The sequence below is a fragment of the Puma concolor genome, chromosome C1, assembly GCF_028749965.1.
Source record: "Puma concolor isolate L17-30 chromosome C1, mPumCon1.1.hap2, whole genome shotgun sequence".
NCBI classification, from domain to species: domain Eukaryota; kingdom Metazoa; phylum Chordata; class Mammalia; order Carnivora; family Felidae; genus Puma; species Puma concolor.
In genome coordinates, this window is record NC_141674.1 from 47,785,839 (window position 1) to 47,805,213 (window position 19,375).

The 19,375-nt window shown below is 35.2% G+C and overlaps 1 protein-coding gene across 5 annotated transcripts in view; it reads right to left on the minus strand.

The window, feature by feature from the left end:
• OMA1 (OMA1 zinc metallopeptidase) overlaps nucleotides 1-19,375 on the minus strand; it is an 80,325-nt gene that overhangs the window by 58,098 nt on the left and 2,852 nt on the right. For 3 of the 5 annotated variants that reach the window (XM_086717118.1, XM_025912483.2, XM_086717117.1), the window contains exons 2-6: nucleotides 10,817-11,341; nucleotides 8,193-8,421; nucleotides 5,451-5,624; nucleotides 5,244-5,351; nucleotides 2,302-2,430 (exon numbers count right to left, since the gene is read on the minus strand). In XM_086717118.1, coding sequence (XP_086573244.1) covers nucleotides 2,302-2,430; nucleotides 5,244-5,351; nucleotides 5,451-5,624; nucleotides 8,193-8,421; nucleotides 10,817-11,322 — 1,146 coding nt within the window. In that variant the 5' untranslated portion in view covers nucleotides 11,323-11,341. Of the gene's footprint in view, nucleotides 1-2,301; nucleotides 2,431-5,243; nucleotides 5,352-5,450; nucleotides 5,625-8,192; nucleotides 8,422-10,816; nucleotides 11,342-11,951; nucleotides 12,429-19,375 lie in introns of those variants that run through there. The other 2 variants (XM_086717116.1, XM_086717119.1) reach the window with 2 other exon arrangements.

The following is a 19,375-nucleotide window of genomic DNA, read 5'->3' on the forward strand; positions in this document are numbered from 1 at the left end:
GGGAGTGCTACTGGCATCTAGTGGGTAGAGGTCAGATATTTACAGTAGATGTTTAGAGGCTACTGAACATCCTGCAATGCACAGGACAATTTCTCACAACAAAGAATTATCCAGTCCAAAATGTCAGTGTTTAGATTAAGAGATCCTACTTTAGGGATGCCTGGATGGCTCAGTCAGTTAAGCGTAAATCCGACTCTCGATTCTGGCTCAGGTCATGATCTCAAGGTTCGTGGGTTCAAGCCCTGCATTGGGATTCTCACTGACCCTGTGGAATCTGCTTGGGATTCTCTCTCGCGCTCTGCACCTCCCCGTCCTCTCAAAATGAATAAAAACTTAAACAAAAAATAGGTCCTATTTTAAATGTATCATTAAACCAACAACAGTGCTTTGAGTAGCCAGTATTATGCCCATTTATAGATGAAGAAACTGAGACCTATAATTAGTGAAGTAATCTGCCCAGTATAGAACTTAGGTCTAACAGCCTAAATTCAAACACAAGTCCATCTGTTCACAGCCTGTATTCTTAACCTCTGTACATAATTATAGTGCTTATCCTAATGCCTAACATATAGTAAGTACTCAATAAATATTAGCTATTGTAATTACTACTAATTAATACCTGGTAGCACGCTATGACGGCTGCTACATTATACCTAAATCTTTTAAAATTACAAAAATAGAGGACTCCCCAATGGTTGGTTATGTAAAGGCCCCTCCTTCTTCCTTCATCTCTTCCTTTTTCTGGCAAATAAATGTCAGCAATTCCCCCTCTTTAATGATTCACTATCAGCATCCCCTCCTGCTCTTCAATCACAAGGAACAAGGCTTTCTAGAGAAAGAAACATTTCCCCATCACCAAAATCATGGGGGTGGGGGTGGGGCTTGATTTAAGGAAGAAAAGTTCAAAGAGAAGTAATCACTTTATTTTTAGTTTAATTATTAATTAGTATATGAAGTAGCAGGATTCATCAAGTTTTTTTTTAATTTTTTTCAGAGAGAGCACAAGTGGGGTGGGGCAGAGAGAAGGAAAGATAAAATCCAAGGCAGGCTCCAAGCCATCAGCACAAAACCTGACCTGAAGCTTGAACTTTGAACTGTGAGATCATGACCTGAGCTGAGATCAGGAGTCGATGCTCAACCCACTGAGGCACACAGGCACCCCTTCATCAACTATTTTAAAGAAAAAACAGCCACAGGTTATATTTCCTATAACAAAATCTTCAGATTCCAATACAGAAAAAAGTGATGTATTGATAAATGGGGTAAACACTACATTAACTCCTTTGACTTCCCGACACATAATGGAAATAAAATTCAAAATATGAAATCCTATAACCTAAGCAATAACCATTCTTTTTTTTCCCCTTTAAGAGCCTTTATTTCAATATAAATGCAGCCAAATGATATGGTAACACTGAATAAAAGACTTAGTTATCCAATTTCAAAAGCAATTTGTCTCAAAGAATTTTACACATTAGATTTAAACAGTACCCAGGTGGCACAATGATGGTGCTCCACAAATCATTAAATAAACAAATAACAGATTGTTCCTGAATAACCAAACCTCCCAGGACAAGAGGAAACATGTGAAGAAAGATGTAAAATAAAATAATTAATCATAGTTAACCAAGCAATTATCAAAACTGCAAGACCTACTTTCAGTAGTGAAGTGTTCTGAACAAAATGCGGGCCTCAGTAAATTTTATGACATGAACACCATTATACATAAGTACTAGAAATGAAAGTGAACAAACACCTAGTAAGATTATCCTTTCACTATTGTGCAGGTAATCTTAGTATAACTGGGAGTAAGAGGATGAGGATGGTAAAGCAGCTTTAGCTAATTCTGTGCCCATAAAAATTTACAGGTTTTAAGAGTTCTACATCAAAATGCAAACGTTTGGGAGAAGGGAGAGTCATCCAGAAAGTATACCACAGTCACTATGAGAGACAAAAGTGAAAAGTTTGAAGGTAAAGTGACAAAAGGAAAGAAAGGATGTGTGACCGGGTTTTCTCTAAGACCAATAACTATAGAACACTCTGCCCCTAAATATTATGTTAGCCAAAAATTGCTATGCCCTTGAAACCCATCTATCTCCATCATTTAAAAGATGTAGTATTTTCTAATTTGAATGCTCATTTTTAAGAATGTCCCCTAAAAATGAGAAAACATATGACTAAAAATTAGTAGCTATATTTCATGATACGTGAAAACATCTCTTGTATCTGTTACTTTATAGTAATCTTTAAAATATCCTCACCACATACCTTTAAAAATCCAACTTATTGTCTCACACTTACCTCCTGCAGTTTAGACTGTATCCACTGGCCCAAGAGTGCAAAACTATCTCGAGGACAAACAGCCCAAATCATTGTGAGAAAAATCATACCTAGGAAATCCAGTAAGTGAACCAAGCTAGCCTTTTCTGCCTGAGAATAATCAAAATAATGAAAATTACATTTAATAAATTAAGACAGTGTAACCTTAGATTTTCTAGTTCATGATGTGTAATCACATTAAGTAATTACATGTTTAAACTTACCTTCACCAATTAAGATCACATGTTCTTTTTCTTCTGTGTGTTTTTCTTTCCATCCCTTGCTTACAGGTATAAACATTCATTCAACTAACATGTACTGAACCACTTACTATCACTCAGATACAATGACAGGTTCATAGATATGAATAGAAGTTCACTAACCTATAGTTCTCATATTAACAAGCATAATAATCTTGTGAGATAGGTACAATTATCCCTCTTTTATAAAGAAACTAAGATGGGAGAAACTAAAAGAGGTGCCAAAATTCACACAGCTATTAGTAAAAGGACAAGGAATCAAACCCAGAAGTTTTAGTTTCTAATGTTATTGTTAAAATTTTTTTAAAGGAAATAAATGTGCTCATTATGCTTATACCTTATACCTTTGGATAGACTAAACACTGCTTAACATATGAAATATAGCTAAAACAAGAAAAATTCAGAAAAAGACTGGAAATTTATTTTTAGTAAAAAAACTTCTAGACTTCATGACCTAATATATGAAGTATGATTCATTTATGCAAGTTTGCAATTTTACCACTCTGGTATTTCTCACTAGGAAATTGAGTTCTATAAAGTTTTATATTTATAGCACTAACCAATTTTACTTAAAATAGTTGTTTTAAGTAATAATTTCTAAATACAAGTTTAACGCACCGGATTGTTCACATTCCCCATTAAAGATGATTAATAAATGCTAATACAGGAATCATTACTTGAACGTATGAAACATGGCTGACAACTAAAAACAATCACACGGAACATTTCTCGTAACAATATAATCTGTCCTCACAAAGCATTCTTTGCTTCATTATACAAACTGTGTGTCATGAAAAACAATTATGGAATTATTTTAGCACAAAAGAATAACACTACAAATGAAGTCATTATAAAAGAGAAAATCCTTATTATTAACTATTAAAGAATATAATTATCCATTACATAGTCTTAGAAAACTAAAAAAAATTTTTAAATATGTATTTGTGGAAGGAAGAAAACATGGAGACTGCTAAAAGAGAAAATATAGTGCTGATGATGTCTAAGGCCTCTACAAAGAAATATTAATAACTACTTTCAATTTTTAAGACTGTTATTTTCTTTTTATATCTTATCTAATTAGTGTTCTGCGCTGACAGAGATGACAACAATATGCTGAATGAGACAGTGAACTAGAGGCCAGAAAAATAAAGGTGTATGTAAAATGAGTATCTTTTAAATGCTAAAATTGGCCAAAACTGATTTTGCAGTTATGAAGCCTTTTCTTGAAAGACAAGCTTTTTCGATTGCTTAGATTTATTCTTATATAGATCTATTTAAGGAAAATGTTTTTTTATATTTTTCTATAATTCAGAAGAAATAAATGAGATAATTACTGTTTGTGCTTCAGAAAAGCACAACTGTGACCCACCTCAATTTATTAGTACTTTAAGGAATAGACAGAATTTGAAATGACTTTTAAGGAGATTAATAACACTAGCATTTCCATTTAAAGTTAATATTACTTACATTTCTGACATAACATTTCACAATCCTTTCACTATTTACCTTCATGTTTTCAACAGAAAATACACCTCTCTCTAGTTAATGTGGACAAAAGAAATATACTTATTTTTAATAAAAATAAATATATGAATAAACAAATACATTAGCTTTTTGTACTCATACCAAGTCAAACAGATGTGTATTCACAGAACCGTAAATCAACCTGAATTCTATGATCCATTAAAAAAAAGGCTGCCAATACCCAGGTAACTGTGGTGAAAGAAAGCAGGGCTGGATTGGCAAACAGAAGACCTGGGTTAAAGTCCCAATTGGCCAGTTGACCACATTACTCATGTTACTCCAAGTCTTTTTAAACATTAGTTTCCTCATATATAATGTAGGGATATTAAATACATACTTAATGAGGATGGTATTAAAATTATAATTGAGAAGGTATGTATTTAAAAGCTCAGCAAACTGTAAAATGGCAAGGTATCATTATTATTACTCTGCATTAATTATATATGGCATATCATTCTAGAGATTTTCAGAGATGCTCCAAGCCATCTTCTGAGAATGAATAAAAAAGCAAGAAAACTGATTTACCCACTTAAATAGTAATATCACTTTCATATAGTTAACTTTCAGACTAGATTACAAGTATGTTAATAATTATGGAGAGTTTAAAATCTAATTTGAAATAATTAGAGGTTGAGAATAATTACTTTTTAGCAAAAGAGACAGCTGATAAAAATAGTACTTAACAGAAACACTAATTATTCAGGTATCAAATACTAAAGACCATAAAAATTCTCAAAATTAGCCAGTCATATTTTTTCAGGTAACAGAGTAAGTCAACTGCTAAAAACTAAAATACCATCTTTTAAAGAAAAAGAAAACTGGGGCGCCTGGGTGGCGCAGTCGGTTAAGCGTCCGACTTCAGCCAGGTCATGATCTCGCGGTCCGTGAGTTCGAGCCCCGCGTCGGGCTCTGGGCTGATGGCTCAGAGCCTGGAGCCTGTTTCTGATTCTGTGTCTCCCTCTCTCTCTGCCCCTCCCCCGTTCATGCTCTGTCTCTCTCTGTCCCAAAAATGAATAAACGTTGAAAAAAAAAAAAAAAAAAAAAGAAAAAGAAAACTGAAAAGATTCAGTTTTACAAGACTTAACTTGCACACTTCAAAGCAGTTATTTCAACAAGTGAACATTCATTCTAGGTACTTACAGCATGCCCAAGTACTGCATGTGCTATTTCATGGCCCAGAAGAAAGGAAAGTTGATGAATATCAGTTACACTATTTAAAAGCCCAGTGAAGATAAACACTTGTCCATTCTGCACCATAAAGAAAATAATGTAAGTAATTGGAACACCTTAAAAAAACAAGGATATTAAATTTACGATTTAAAGTTAGATGGGAGAACATTTACTTACTGGAAGCACAAAGGCATTTATATCTGGGGAATCAACCACATGAATAGTCCAATTGATCTCAGAGATCCCTGGAATATCTTTATTGCACTCAATCAAATGATAAACCACTTCTTTAACCATTAGGTATCGGGCATCCTTCTCAGTTAGCATATCATTTTTAAACTCTTCCATCCACTGAAAGATTAAAAAGTCATCTTTATTTTAAGAGAGTTTTAGCTCAGCAAAATGTTTATATTGCTTCATGAAGAGTTAAATGGCTACTTATTGTTGAACATTTTAATTTTTAATTATGGAAAAATCTACATATACAAAACACTTCAATTCTTAAATTTGAATTATTCATGCAAAGGCAATGTGCTTTCTCACAAATGGAATAAATTCTAATAACTAAGATTTTTCATATAAATTGGTTGAAATAAAACTTTCATCTTTTCTATTAGCCTATAAACAAATAAAATGTTTAAATATTATTTCTACTTTCCTAAATATTTTAGAAAACAAAATACTGCCTAGGAAACAAAGATTTCATATAAGGAAGAACAATATAAAAGAAAATTACTTTCATAACCCACTGACTAGAAAAACACCCTATACTTAATTTAAAAAGTTAAACTTCTAAAAAGAAAAGGACATTTTGGGGACACCTGGGTGGCTCAGTTGGTTAGGAATCCAACTTCGGCTCAGGTCATGATCTTGAGGTCAGTGAGTCTGAGCCCCGCGTCGGGCTCTATGCTGACAGTTTGGAGCCTAGAGCCTGGAGCCTGCTTTGGATTCTGTCTCCCTCTCTCTCTGCCCCTCCCCAGCTCAAATCCTGTTCTGTCTCTCAAAAATGAATAAACATTAAAAAAATTTTTAAAAAAAAGGACATTTCATTAATTTTAAGTGTTTTATTCACACAGAATGATAGGAAATTACTCAAATTTTAGAACTAACAGGCATGTCATTTTCTCTACACCATGTAGAGTAGGACTAGCCACTGTATGAACACACTTTCTGAAGCTGTATTCATGAGAAACCCTTTCAAGTATAGGGAAATTAAGGATGTTCTGAAAATATCACATTAATTTCCATAAAATGTGTAGCTTCGTTCACATATAGATCAAGAAGTTTAGAATCTTCTTCCCTTAGATGTATTAAAAACAGATGATTCTGTAGAATTGAATCTGCAATAGTCTTTATATCAATATCATTTTTTAAAAGCACAAGTCACCAATGTAAATAAACTGAAACAACTATTAACCCATATGAAGGAAATAAAACAAGCAAAATTATATATAATTATAGTACTTTACCATATCCCTATAGGAACATGTGCTTGAATTTTAGTATCAAGCAGGTTATTTTATTTGTAGGCTAAAAAAAAAGAATATTATGTACATATATATTATTTTTTAAAGCTTCTGAGTGAGACGAATGGTGGAAGATACACAAATTTAACACTAGGCCTATCTCAATCTTTCCAGAACACTCTCCTCAAACCTGCTTCAGACAAGACTACCCTAGAAACATCTCCAATCTCTGTAAAAACTCTACTAGAAAAGATGCATCTTTTTTGTGAAAAAACATTGTTATTTCTTTTTTAAGGTAACTTTCCACTGACAAACTCAGAAGCTTAACTGAAATAAAAAGACATAAAGACTTCACCAAAGTGGTCAAGTGAAACCATGAGACATCAATTCAATAAATACTCATCGAGTATATACTAGGTGTGTGCTCACAACTGGAGAAAGAGTCTGTCCTCAAGAAACTCACTAGTGGTACAAAATGCTTAACTATCTGAGTTACTGTACTTTCTAAAGAAGTAAGGCTTCTTGGGGCTCCTGGGTGGCTCAGTCAGTTAAGCGTCCAACTTTTGATTTCAGCTCAGGTCATAATCTCATGTTTCCTGAGTTTGAGCCCCACCACAGGCTCTGTGCTAGCAGCACAGAGCCTGCTTGGGATTCTCTTTCTCCCTCTCTCTCTGCCCCTCCCCTGCTTGCACTCTCTTGATAAAAATAAAAAACATTAAAAAAAAAAAAAAGACTTAAGGCTTCTGAATTCCAACTTGATTTTGCATTCAAAAAATATAATTGCCAAAAATGAGGTTTTGGAAAAAATTACCGTATTCTGCATTACTTTCAAGGTACAAAAATTCATATTACATATCTACTTATCCAAAAAATATGTACTAAACACTACCTTCTACATTGTGCTAGTACTTAATATAAAATGATAAAAACAGACAGGGTCTTGGTTCCCAAAGAGCTTAGTCTAACAAAGGAGACAGATCAGTAAAGAAATAATTATGCAAATAACAATTATGTTACCTCCATGATAAGTGATTTAAAGGAAAAGTACAGTATGCAAAGAGAAAATAAAAGCAGGAGACCTGACCCCAATAGAGCCAAGCACTGGACACAATTATAAATGAGCTGATTCATAATTCAGTCTGTATGAAGGATTCCCACTAGAGCATAATGTAGCCAACCTGCCTAACCCAGTCTGGATAATCAAGGAAGACTTTCCTGAGAAAGTGACATTTAAGGTGGCATGTGATGAGCAGGAATTAGCTAGATGAATGAAAGGAAATGCAATGTAGGTAGCAGGAATAGTAAGTATGAAACTTTGGAGGCCTTTTGGGAAAATGCGAATTTTCTATCAAAGACTAACATAAAAAAGTAGTGCATCTTTCATACTTAAGAAACTTTGCCGCTTTGAGTATTATATTAAGCAATCTAATTATTAACAATTCTTACTACTTACTGCTTCATATTCCAGTTCGGATAAAAGTTTGAAATGTTCTTTCCCCAATAATAGTAGCTTATTCCTTCCTGTGATAGGACTCACTTCCAGGTGAGTAAAATAAAACACTACAAAGAGCAATCCAAAACTACTGAAACAAAGGAATAACTTCCATTTATTCTTCCTTAAACTTTCTTTAAATAGTTCCTTCTTGTTAGGAGGAAGTGCCTGCCACCATTTCCTTATGCCCCTAGAGCAGAAAGAAAAATTGAAAGTTCTGACAGTAGTATCAGCACATATCAACAAAACTTAATCTTATACTAGAATTCTATGTCATCAAATACTTGAATTTTTGTGAAATATTTCTCTGTATAGATGGGTTTTCTCCATTTATAAAATTCTTAGCTGAATGATGAAAAAGTAACCAGTTATAAAAATTCTAAAGCTCATTTAAAGTTTCTTATTTTAAAGGTGAACACTAAATGAGTAGCTATTTTACAACTACCACTACTTAACATTTATTGACTGTTTACCTCATGCAAGCTGCTGTTCTAATTGTTATACATATGTCATCTCACTTCATCTTCACAAAAACCCTGTTACCAAAGATAAAACTGAGACAGAGAGAACTGTCCAAGGACTTGTCCAAGGTTGCAGAGGTGATAAGGGAAAACCAGGCAAGGAAGACCATGTGATCCTAGAGTATGGGTACTTAACTACTTGATAGGGATGATCTGTTCAAATAAACATCTGAGGGGTTACAGCACAATCATCTATACCTGTAACCACAATTCACTCCCCCTGCTCATCAGACTTCCAGCACAATCTGCCAGTACTTCAGCAAGGTACAAGGGAAACTACCTCAGCATTGATTTTAGAAATAAACACTGCTCACCAGCAGAAACTTCACTATCCCCTCAAGAACATAATAAAGGAAAGGTAATAAGGGCATAAACATCGTAAACAAGAAAATGAGAGACTGTGTAGTTAACACATGGAGGTCTAATTTCTACCAGGCAACAATACTCCCTGCTGGTTATCAGAGATCACAGACATTTTGACAAGCAATGTTTTCAACAACAAGACAAAATTTTTCCTAGTGAGTTCATCTGTGAAATCACAACAAAAGTTTACAATATATACATCATTCTCTTGACAAAATCCATCTTACAAAATAACTTCAAGTTATTTTAATTTTATTAAGTGACACTCCTAAGATGCCTCAAAGTGTCCCAACCTGAAAAGACTTAGGCCAGACTATGAAGTATATTTATTTCCCATTTAAAACTTCATATGACTTATCATCTGCCTTCAATGTATGATGAAAACACAGCTTAAAAGAAAATGTTAAGTGATTACAATGGAAACAACAACAAAAAGTTAAAAATAATATTAAAAAGGATGAGAAAGAGCCATTGGCCTAAGACCCTGGGCTGAGTTATGACAAAGATCCTCTCTTGCACCAGACTCTACTCAGGCTCCCCTGAACTTTTTTCAACTAGGCCTCACTTCTGGACTTCTGTATTCATCTCTGCATTGTCCAGGTTTAGCAAGAATCCTGCTAAGTCAGGTTAAACAGAATTTCCCCATCCTCCATATCTTATCACCCTCGATACCTGATCGAGTTCCTCATCATTCTCCAGCCTCCAGATGATGTCTGATCACATTCACCTGCCTTCAGCAAGAAGCCTAGTGGGGTCAGGTTAGGGAGAATCCCCACTTATTCCTGATGCTTCGTCTGAGTAATTTTCTATCCACCAAACCCCACCCTGCTTCTCAGCTATAAATTCCCACGTGCCCATGGTATATTCAGATTAACTCTGGTTCTATACTTAGGTCTCTCTTCCCCTACTGCAAAAGTTCTGCATAAATCTGTGTTTACTGCTTTAACTGTTGTCTAGCTCTGGTCTTCTCTGACAGTCGTTACCTACAACTAGAGCTAACACAACTGTATATTTTCTGGGTGCCAGTGTCAAATCACAGAAAACTGGGTTGGTTAGTATGAGAGTAAGAGAGCTAGAAAGGCCTACACAGTCATCAAATGTAAGAATGACGAGACAATGCTTAACTTTACCTTTCTTCATTCTTGATGGAGCAAATAAGAGAAAACAAGATTAATTATGGGGGGAGGTTTAAATTAAATAAAAGGTACTATTTAGCTGTGAAAACATAATTATTATGAAGGACTACCCAAAAGAAAATAACAAAGATGTGATGGAAATAGAACTGAAAAATAAATGCTAATTAAGCATTAACTTGGCTAGGAATGAGCCTATTCTTAAATAAGTGAACTCCCAGTTTCATGACCCGTTGCCTCAGATTTCGTAAAATAAAAAGTTATGTTTTTAAGTATTGTTCTTACAAACTATACCCAACATTTCTCATTCTTGTAATCAAAATAGAAGATCGTTTAAAAAGTGTCCTATATAATTTTTTAAAGATCTCATTTTTATACTATAATATGTAGTAAATTATTTCAAGATTAAAACATTTCTAACAAAACTGGGTAGAACCAACCGTTTGGAAACTTAATTTTGAGCTAAATATGGGAGGGAAATCTAACAAGTTTTCTTTAAAAGTATAGTTTTACAAATACCTTTTAAGTTTTTTTTTGCTTGTTTTTTGTTTTTTTTAAAGCTTTTTACCTGCCTACAATGATTGCAAATAGTTTCTGCACTGGTTTAAGAATAATCAACAAGAGAGGAACCGGAGCGGCTTGAAACCGAGGAGAAGTGTGGAAACTCCTGATGTCTCTCTCTCTCATGCGAAGACACTTTAGGGGACGCAATACTGAGAGAAAAGGAGCTCCTGCAACTTCTTCTATCAGGAGCTGTCTTGAAAAAGAGTCATTCCGTGCACCACATGTTGGGGTAACCATCCAAATTTCTTTATGGCTCACGCTCAAGAGGCATCCTGGTCTTTTGGTATTAAGAGTCCTATAAGAATAAAAATTTTTAGGCAGAAAAATCAACCTATCACACTGCTGTACTCCCAGACCCTGATACTTATTAACTGTATGAGTAATTTGTACTTGATGGCAATCTGGTGAGGTGACAGCTAGTGTGTTACACAGTCTCCAGTTGGTCAGCAAATGAAATCGGAAGAAAACACAGTTTCTAGTAGCAGATTGCAGTCCATAGATAAAGCTCATCTTTCTTCTCCTGGATTATCTGGAACACAAAAAATAAGTTATAAATACCTCTGGAAATACTTATTTATAAAACTGTTGCTGTTCAGTTGTTCTTCCCTTGACACATCTCAGACTGAATTATCTTAGGTTTCTACTCACCAGCCCTATAGCAATGCCTCTCAGCAATACAAACCAAAGAGGTTTAAAAAAAAAAAAAAAAAAAAAAAAAAGGTTTTGCTCACTTCTTTTTACTCTACAACATATACTTTAGAAACTTGGTTGTTATTTTTTTTTTCTTCTTTCATTTTTTAGTTTTGCTTGGGGGAAGTCTGTTTTTATTTTAACAGTTAAATTACTGGGGATTAAGAAATGGATTAAACAAACAAAAACAGTCAACTTTAGTAATTGGCAGTAACTAGGAGGCATTACAGAAAAGCATGTAATGGAATAGTAAGATCTAAGTTTTAAAATATATTTTTTAAAATACAAATTTGATGCAGAAAAGCATTTGACAAAATACAGCATCCTTTCTTGATTAAAAACCCTTAAGAAAGTAGGGATAGAAGGATCATACCTCAAGATCATAAGGGCCAACACAAAAAAAACCCACCACTAATATCACCCTCAGTGGGGAAAAACTGAGAGCTTACCCCCTAAGGTCAGGAACATGATAAGGATGTCCACTCTCATCACTGTTATTCAACATAGTGTTGAAAGTCCTACCTCAGCAATCAGACAACACGAAGAAATAAAAGGCATCAAAATTGGCAAGAAGTCAAACTTTCACTCTTCACAGATGACACGATACTCTATGTGGAAAATCCAAAAGACTCCACTGAAAAACTGCTAAAACTGATACATGAATTCAGCAAAGTTGCAGGATATAAAATCAATGCACAGAAATTGGTTGCATTTCTATACACCAATAATGAAGCGAGAAATCAAGGAAACGATCCCATTTACAACTGCACCAAAAGTCATAAAATATCTAGGAATAAACCTAACCAAAGAGATAAAAGATGTATACAATGAAAACTATACAAAGCTCATGAAAGAAACTGAAGAAGTCACACAAAAGAATGGAAAAACATTCCATGCTCATGGTTTGGAAGAACAAATATTGTTAAAATGTCAACAGTACACAAAGCAATCTACACATTCAAAACAATCCCTATCAAAATAACACCACCATTCTTCACAGAGCTAGTAAAAACAATTCTAAAATTTGTATGCAACCAGAAAAGCCCTCGAATAGCCAAAGCAATCTTGAAAAAGAAAACCAAAGAAGGAGATATCACCATCCCGAACTTCAAGCTGTATTACAACACTGTAATCATCAAGACAGTATGGTAATGGCACAAAAACAGACACTCAGATCAATGGAACAGAATAGATCTCAGAAATGGACCCACAAACGTACGGTCAACTTATCTTTAACAAAGCAGGAAAGAATATCCCATGGAAAAAAGTCTCTTTAGCTAATGGTGCTGGGAGAACGGGACAGCAACATGCAGAAAAATGAACCTGGACCACTTTCTTACACCATACACAAAAATAAACTCAAAATGGAAGAAAGACCTAAACATAAGACAAGAGGCCATCAAAATCCTAGAGGAGAATACAGGCAGCAATCTCTTTGACTTCGGCTGCAACAACTTCTAACTTAACGGGTCTCTGAAGGCCAAGGAAACAAAAACAAAAATGAACTACTGGTACCACATCAAGATAAAAATCTTCTCCACAGCACAGGATACAGAAATAATCAGCAAAACTAAAACACAACTGATGGAATGGGAAAAGATATTTGCAAATGGCATACCAGATAAAGGGTTAGTATACAAAATCTATAAATCGCTTGTCAAACTCAACACCCAAAAACCAAATAATCCAGTGAAGAAATGGGCAAAAGACCTGAACAGACACTTCTCCAAAGAAACATCCAGATGGCCAACCAACCCATGAAAAAATGCTCAACATCACTCATCATCAGGGAAATACAAATCAAAACCACAAAGAGATACCACCTCACACCTGTAAGAATGGTTAAATTAACAAGTCAGGCAACAACAGATATTGGCGAGTGTGTGGAGAAAGAGGAACCGTTTTGCACTGCTGGGGGGAATGCAAACTGGTGTGGAAAACACAGCACTCTGGAAAACAGTATGGAGGTTCCTCAAAAAATTAAAAATAGAACTACCCTACGAGCCAGCAATTGCACTACTAGGTATTTAACCAAAGGATACAGGAGTGGTGACTTGAAGGGGCACATGCACCCCAATGTTTATAGCAGTGCTATTGACAATGGCCAAAGTATGGAAAGAGCCCAAATGTCCATCGACAGATGAATGGATAAAGAAGAGGGGTGCCTGGGCGGCTCAGTCAGTTAAGCATTGGACTCCAGCTCAGGTCATGATCTTGCAGTTCAGGAGTTCAAGCCCTACATCGGGCCATTTGGCTCTGTGCTGACAGCTCAGAGCCTGGAGCCTGCTTCAGATTCTGTGTCCCTCTCTCTGCCCCTCCCCCGGTCACACTCTGTTTCTCTCTCTCTCTCTCTCTCAAAAATAAACATTTAAAAACAAATATGTGGTATATAGATACAATGAAGTATTACTCCTCAATCAAAAAGAATGAAATCTTGCCATTTGCAACAAATTGGATGGAACTAGAGTGTATTATAAGTGAAATTAGTCAGTTAGAGAAAGACAAATATCATATGACTTCACTCATGTGGAATTTAAGATACAAAACAGATGAACATAAGGGAAGGGAAGCAAAAATAATATAAAAACAGGGAGGGGGGACAAAATACAAAAGACTCTTAAATATAGAGAACTGAGGGTTGCTGCAGGGGTTTTGGGTGAGGGGATGGGCTAAATGGACAAGGGGCATTAGGGAGGACACTTGCTGGGATGAGCACTGGGTGTTACACACAGAAGATGAATCACTGGATTCTCCTCCTGAAATCATTATTGCACTATATGTCAACTAATTTGGATGTAAATTTAAAATACATATTTAAAAAATAAATATAAAATAAAATACAAACTTGATCCTTTCACCTATAATCCTGGCACTTTTAATTGGGGTCAAGATGGAATAAGAGGAACTGAAAACAAGTGAAAAAACAGAATAAATACAACAATGGTTTCAAAACACTGGACATTAGGCAATGAAGAACAAGTGACACCTGAGAGATGGGAAATAAATTAACTGAGTCCTACAATTGCCCCAAGTTCCTGCCTGGAGAGTTTCCCGGCCACTATGCAGAGAGGGCAAACCTAGCACAGCCCACAAGTGGCCCTAAATTGGAGAAATGAAGCTGGGAGTTCAAGTAGGCCATAGTAGCTAGACCTCACAGAGCACAGTATGAGAGAAGACAGAACTGTGCAGAAAAAGAACTCCAGAGTATGTCCTGCAGAAAAATCTGCCTCCTATATTCAGCTGAGTTCTGATCAGGGCACTCATGTGAGGAAAGTCCTTAGAGGTGGGAAAGAATCACCTGACAGGATTAGAGGAGCAATATGCAGGGCTCATGGAGCATGGAGTATCCGGCCTATTTCCACTCTTCAAAGCAGAAAACCTTTTAACTCATGGGGCACTGCGTAGAGTACTCAGAGGGTTTTGCCTCATTAGAGAAAAAGTAGTCCTAGAATAAAAGTAACTCTAGCTCTACCTAACAAAGATTAAAGGCAATACTCAACAAGATCAAACTGTTTCTAAGTAACTAAACCACATTCTAGAAAAAAGCTCAAAAACAGTTGTTAAGAATACAAAAATATCCACCACTTAACAAGGTACAATTTATAATTAAAAATTGCCAGGCAGCAAAGATGCAGGATATGTAAACCTTAATTAAGAAAAACACTAATAAAAACTAACTCTTAAGTAGCATGAATGACAGCATTGACAAAGATATTGAAGTGCTTATTATAACTATATTCCATGTGTTTAAGAAGCTAAAGGTAATTTGAGAGTGTTAGACATGGAATATGTTTTTTTAAAAGACTTACATTGAACTTCTACACAAGAAAACTAGTGTCTTCTATGAAAAATACGCTAGATGAGACTAACAGCAGATTAGATATTATAACAATGAAATAAAGACTTGTGAATTTGACGGATCAATAGAAACCAAGAAAACCAAAATAGAAAACCAAGAGAAAAAATGCACAGAGCATCAACAAGGTATAGGATAACTCAAGCGGCCTAACATATGTATAACTGGAGTCCCTGAAAAGTGGGAAGGCATGGTAGGTAGACAATAAAAAGAAAAAAGAATGGCCAACATTTTCCAAATTTGATGAAAACTGTAAACCAACAAATCCAACAAGTTTAAACACACACACACACACACACACACACAGACACACACACACACACACACAGTAAACACAAAGGAAACTTACTCCAAGGCATATCCTAGTTAAATTTCTTAAAACCGATGGAAGAGAAAATCTTAAATTTCACATTTTATTTATTTTTTTTTTCAACGTTTATTTATTTTTTTGGGACAGAGAGAGACAGAGCATGAACGGGGGAGGGGCAGAGAGAGAGGGAGACTCAGAATCGGAAACAGGCTCCAGGCTCTGAGCCATCAGCCCAGAGCCTGACGCGGGGCTGGAACTCATGGACCACGAGATCGTGACTTGGCTGAAATCAGACGCTTAACCGACTGCGCCACCCAGGCGCCCCTTAAATTTCACATTTTAGATGAAATGGATCAACTTCCTGAAAAACACAAACTACCAAAGCTAACTCAGAAAGAAATTGATCTGAACAGCCCTATATCTATTATTTTAATTTAACTTACAGTTAAAAACCTTCCCACAAAGAAAGCTCCAGGCCCAAATAGCTTCACTGGGGAATTCTGTCAAACAGTTAAGGAATAATTAAAAATAATTCTATTCAAACTCTTCCAGGAAATTGAAAAGAAATGAATAATTTGCATTTCATTCCATAAGACCAGCATTACCATGCATGATACTAAAGCCAGAAAAAAACTTACAAGACTATAAAGTACTATCTCTCATCAACACAGACAGAAAAAAAAATTCTTAATATTTTAGAAAATCTAATTCAACAATACATATAAAGACAGTACATCATGACCTGTTGAGGTGTGTCCCAGGAATGCAAGGTTGAAAGAAAAATTCAGCAATCTATGTAATCCACCCTATGCACTGAAAAAGAAACACCACATGATCATCTCAATAGATACAGAAAAAGCATTTGATAAATCCAACACCCAACCCTGACAAAAAAACTCTCATAAACTAGGACATCTACAGAAAACTATAACAGCATATTTATTGGTGAAAGACTATACTTTCCTCCTAAGATCAGGAGAAAAGCACAGATGTTAACTCTCACCACTTAAATTCAATATTATACTGGAGTTCCTAATCAATACAATAGAATTAATACATACATAACTAAATAAATGGCATCCAGACAAGAAATATAGAAGTGGTCTTTATGCCTATACAATAGGATCATCTCTATAAAAAAAATCCAAAGGAATCTACAAAAAAAAGCTCCTACAATGAGTTTAGTTAGGTGTCAGGATACAAAAGCAATATACAAAACAAATCTTATCTCTATATACTAACAAGTGATAGAAGCCAGACCTTACTACCGCCAAAAAAGTGCATACTCTATGATTCCAGCTCTATAATATAAGCTGTACAAAATGCAAAGTAATTATACTTACTTACAGAGAGATCACTGATTGCCTGAGGATGGGAAAGTAAAGAGGATCAGGAGAGGGATTATAAAGTTTTGGAGGCAATGAATATGTTCACTATTTTGCTTGTGATGTAGGTTTCACAGGTGTACACAGAGGTCAAAACTTATACTATATAGCTTACATATGCATAATTTATTTTATGTCAATTATAAATCAATTAAGCTGTTTTTCAAAAGATACTAAAAACAGGTAACAATCAAATGCAATGTGTGAACTCTGATTAGATCTTAGTTTGAAAGAAAAAAATCAGCTTTGGAAGACAACTGGGATTAATGGGGGAATTCACATATAGATTTGCTTTTAGGTTATTTTAGGTAAGTATTGCTTATTAGGTTATAATGATGTGGTTATGCAGGTGAATAATTTATACCTGAGATACTTGCGGAGGTATCTCTTTATGAAGAATAAAACTTACTTTCAAATTGTATCACACACACACACACACACACACACACACACACACTTACATAGGACATAAAGCCAATGCAGTAAAATATTAACAATGGTATCTAACTGTTTCAAAATCTTCATAAAGTTGGAAGAAAATATGTAAATCTAACTCATCCTAAACTACTACAATATTATCTAGAAAAATAACTTCAGAAAATCAGTTTTAATAAGCAGTATTACCTACATGTCAGACTATTTAAAAGTTACTAACATTTTTTATATAACATTCCACCCTTGCATATAACATAAAATGTGAATAAAGGGCATGATAAGTAAACATTAACTCCAAGTTAACCCTTTTGGAATTACTACCAATTTTAAATCAGAGTCCACACTTAATACATAATAATCTGATGTTATTAACAAGATACTTTCTAGTTTTTTTTTCCTTTTTTAAACCAAGCTGAAAGTAGTAAAATAACTGAAGTCTAGAAATCATTTCAAAATTAGTATTTGAGTAACCAGTAAGTTTCTTCATTGGCTAGCTGGCTTATGAGTTACAGATGCAGCATGAAATTCAGTCCCTGCCCTCATGGATGTCATAATCTAGTTGAGGGGGGTAGGGAATGTATCTAAGTAAGACTATTATGGAATAATAAAATACAGTTCCTTATTAAGTTATGCACTGTTATGAATTTTTAAAAAAGAAAGGACTTCCATGAGTAGCACAATAGTTCAAGGCAACTATTGTTTTTTATGCTGTTTGGGTAGATGCAGAAAAAAAAAGTTTTTAAAGAATTGTTTCAAATGGGGAAGTGTACTTAAGGTTTAACAACAGAAAGTCTTTTGCTAGAAGTCATACTACAAAAACAACACAAACCCACATTCTTTACTATAGGAGATAAGCTTCAAACACTTGTCCAAACACATGCCCACTTTCTAAGGGCATCCTATAGCCTCAATTTAAGGGATAGGCCCAGACTGTCAATCTTCCCCAGAGACCCCTTCCACTGGCCACAGAGCCAGGCGTGGACATCTGACACTGACAAGACTTTTGGTGAGGCAGTATCAGGCAAAGAAGTACAAGGGTATGTATAATTTGGGGCTGTACTTGGTGCTACACAAAGTAGCACGCAAGCAAGAACTGGGAACCAAAACCCTTGCAAAAGAAGTGGATCAAGAGAAAGGACGATGGAATCGATCAATGTGCAGAAAGTAAAAGATCTTGAAGCCTCAGGGAGAGAAAGAGAGGGGGCAAGACTCATACCCTCCTGGTTCCCAAGAGTCCACTGTACTTCCTAAATTTAACTGAGCTACATGAGCTTTTACTCTATCCCTAAAACAATTCCCTCTCTTTAAAGGGAAGAGTATCTCATGAATAAATGACCTCTGACTTAAGAGGTTACGAGGTATAAAAGTTACACACTTCATACATAAGCTAATAACATTTTAATATACATGCTGTTTATTACGACTGAGGGTTCCTTCTATACTTTGCAAAGCCAAATTTCCGATTTTCAACACTGAATCAGTTCCAGATTAGTAGTGGATTATCTCTGCAGTGACTTTATCATACAACAGATCTCAATCCACATTAAATCAGTCGTGTCAATTCTGCCTCCTTAATGTCTCAATCTCTAGCCCTTCCTGGGCTCTGTGGCCTTAGGCTGTGGATGGCTATATAACCTCCAATCTCTCTGCCCATGTTACCACCAACTCCTACCCCTCCAGTTCGTCCCCCCCAAACAAGAAGTAAAGCTATCTAAAATACAAAGCAGACAACAGAATCCTACTCCCACAACTCACATAAGCCCTACATTGCTAAATATAAGGCAACCATTTTTTTTAAAAAAATGGAGATTTGTATAATGGCAAAGATATACAAATCTTAAAAATAATACTACTTGCCAAAATTCTGTATATCAGGAATGGCAAACT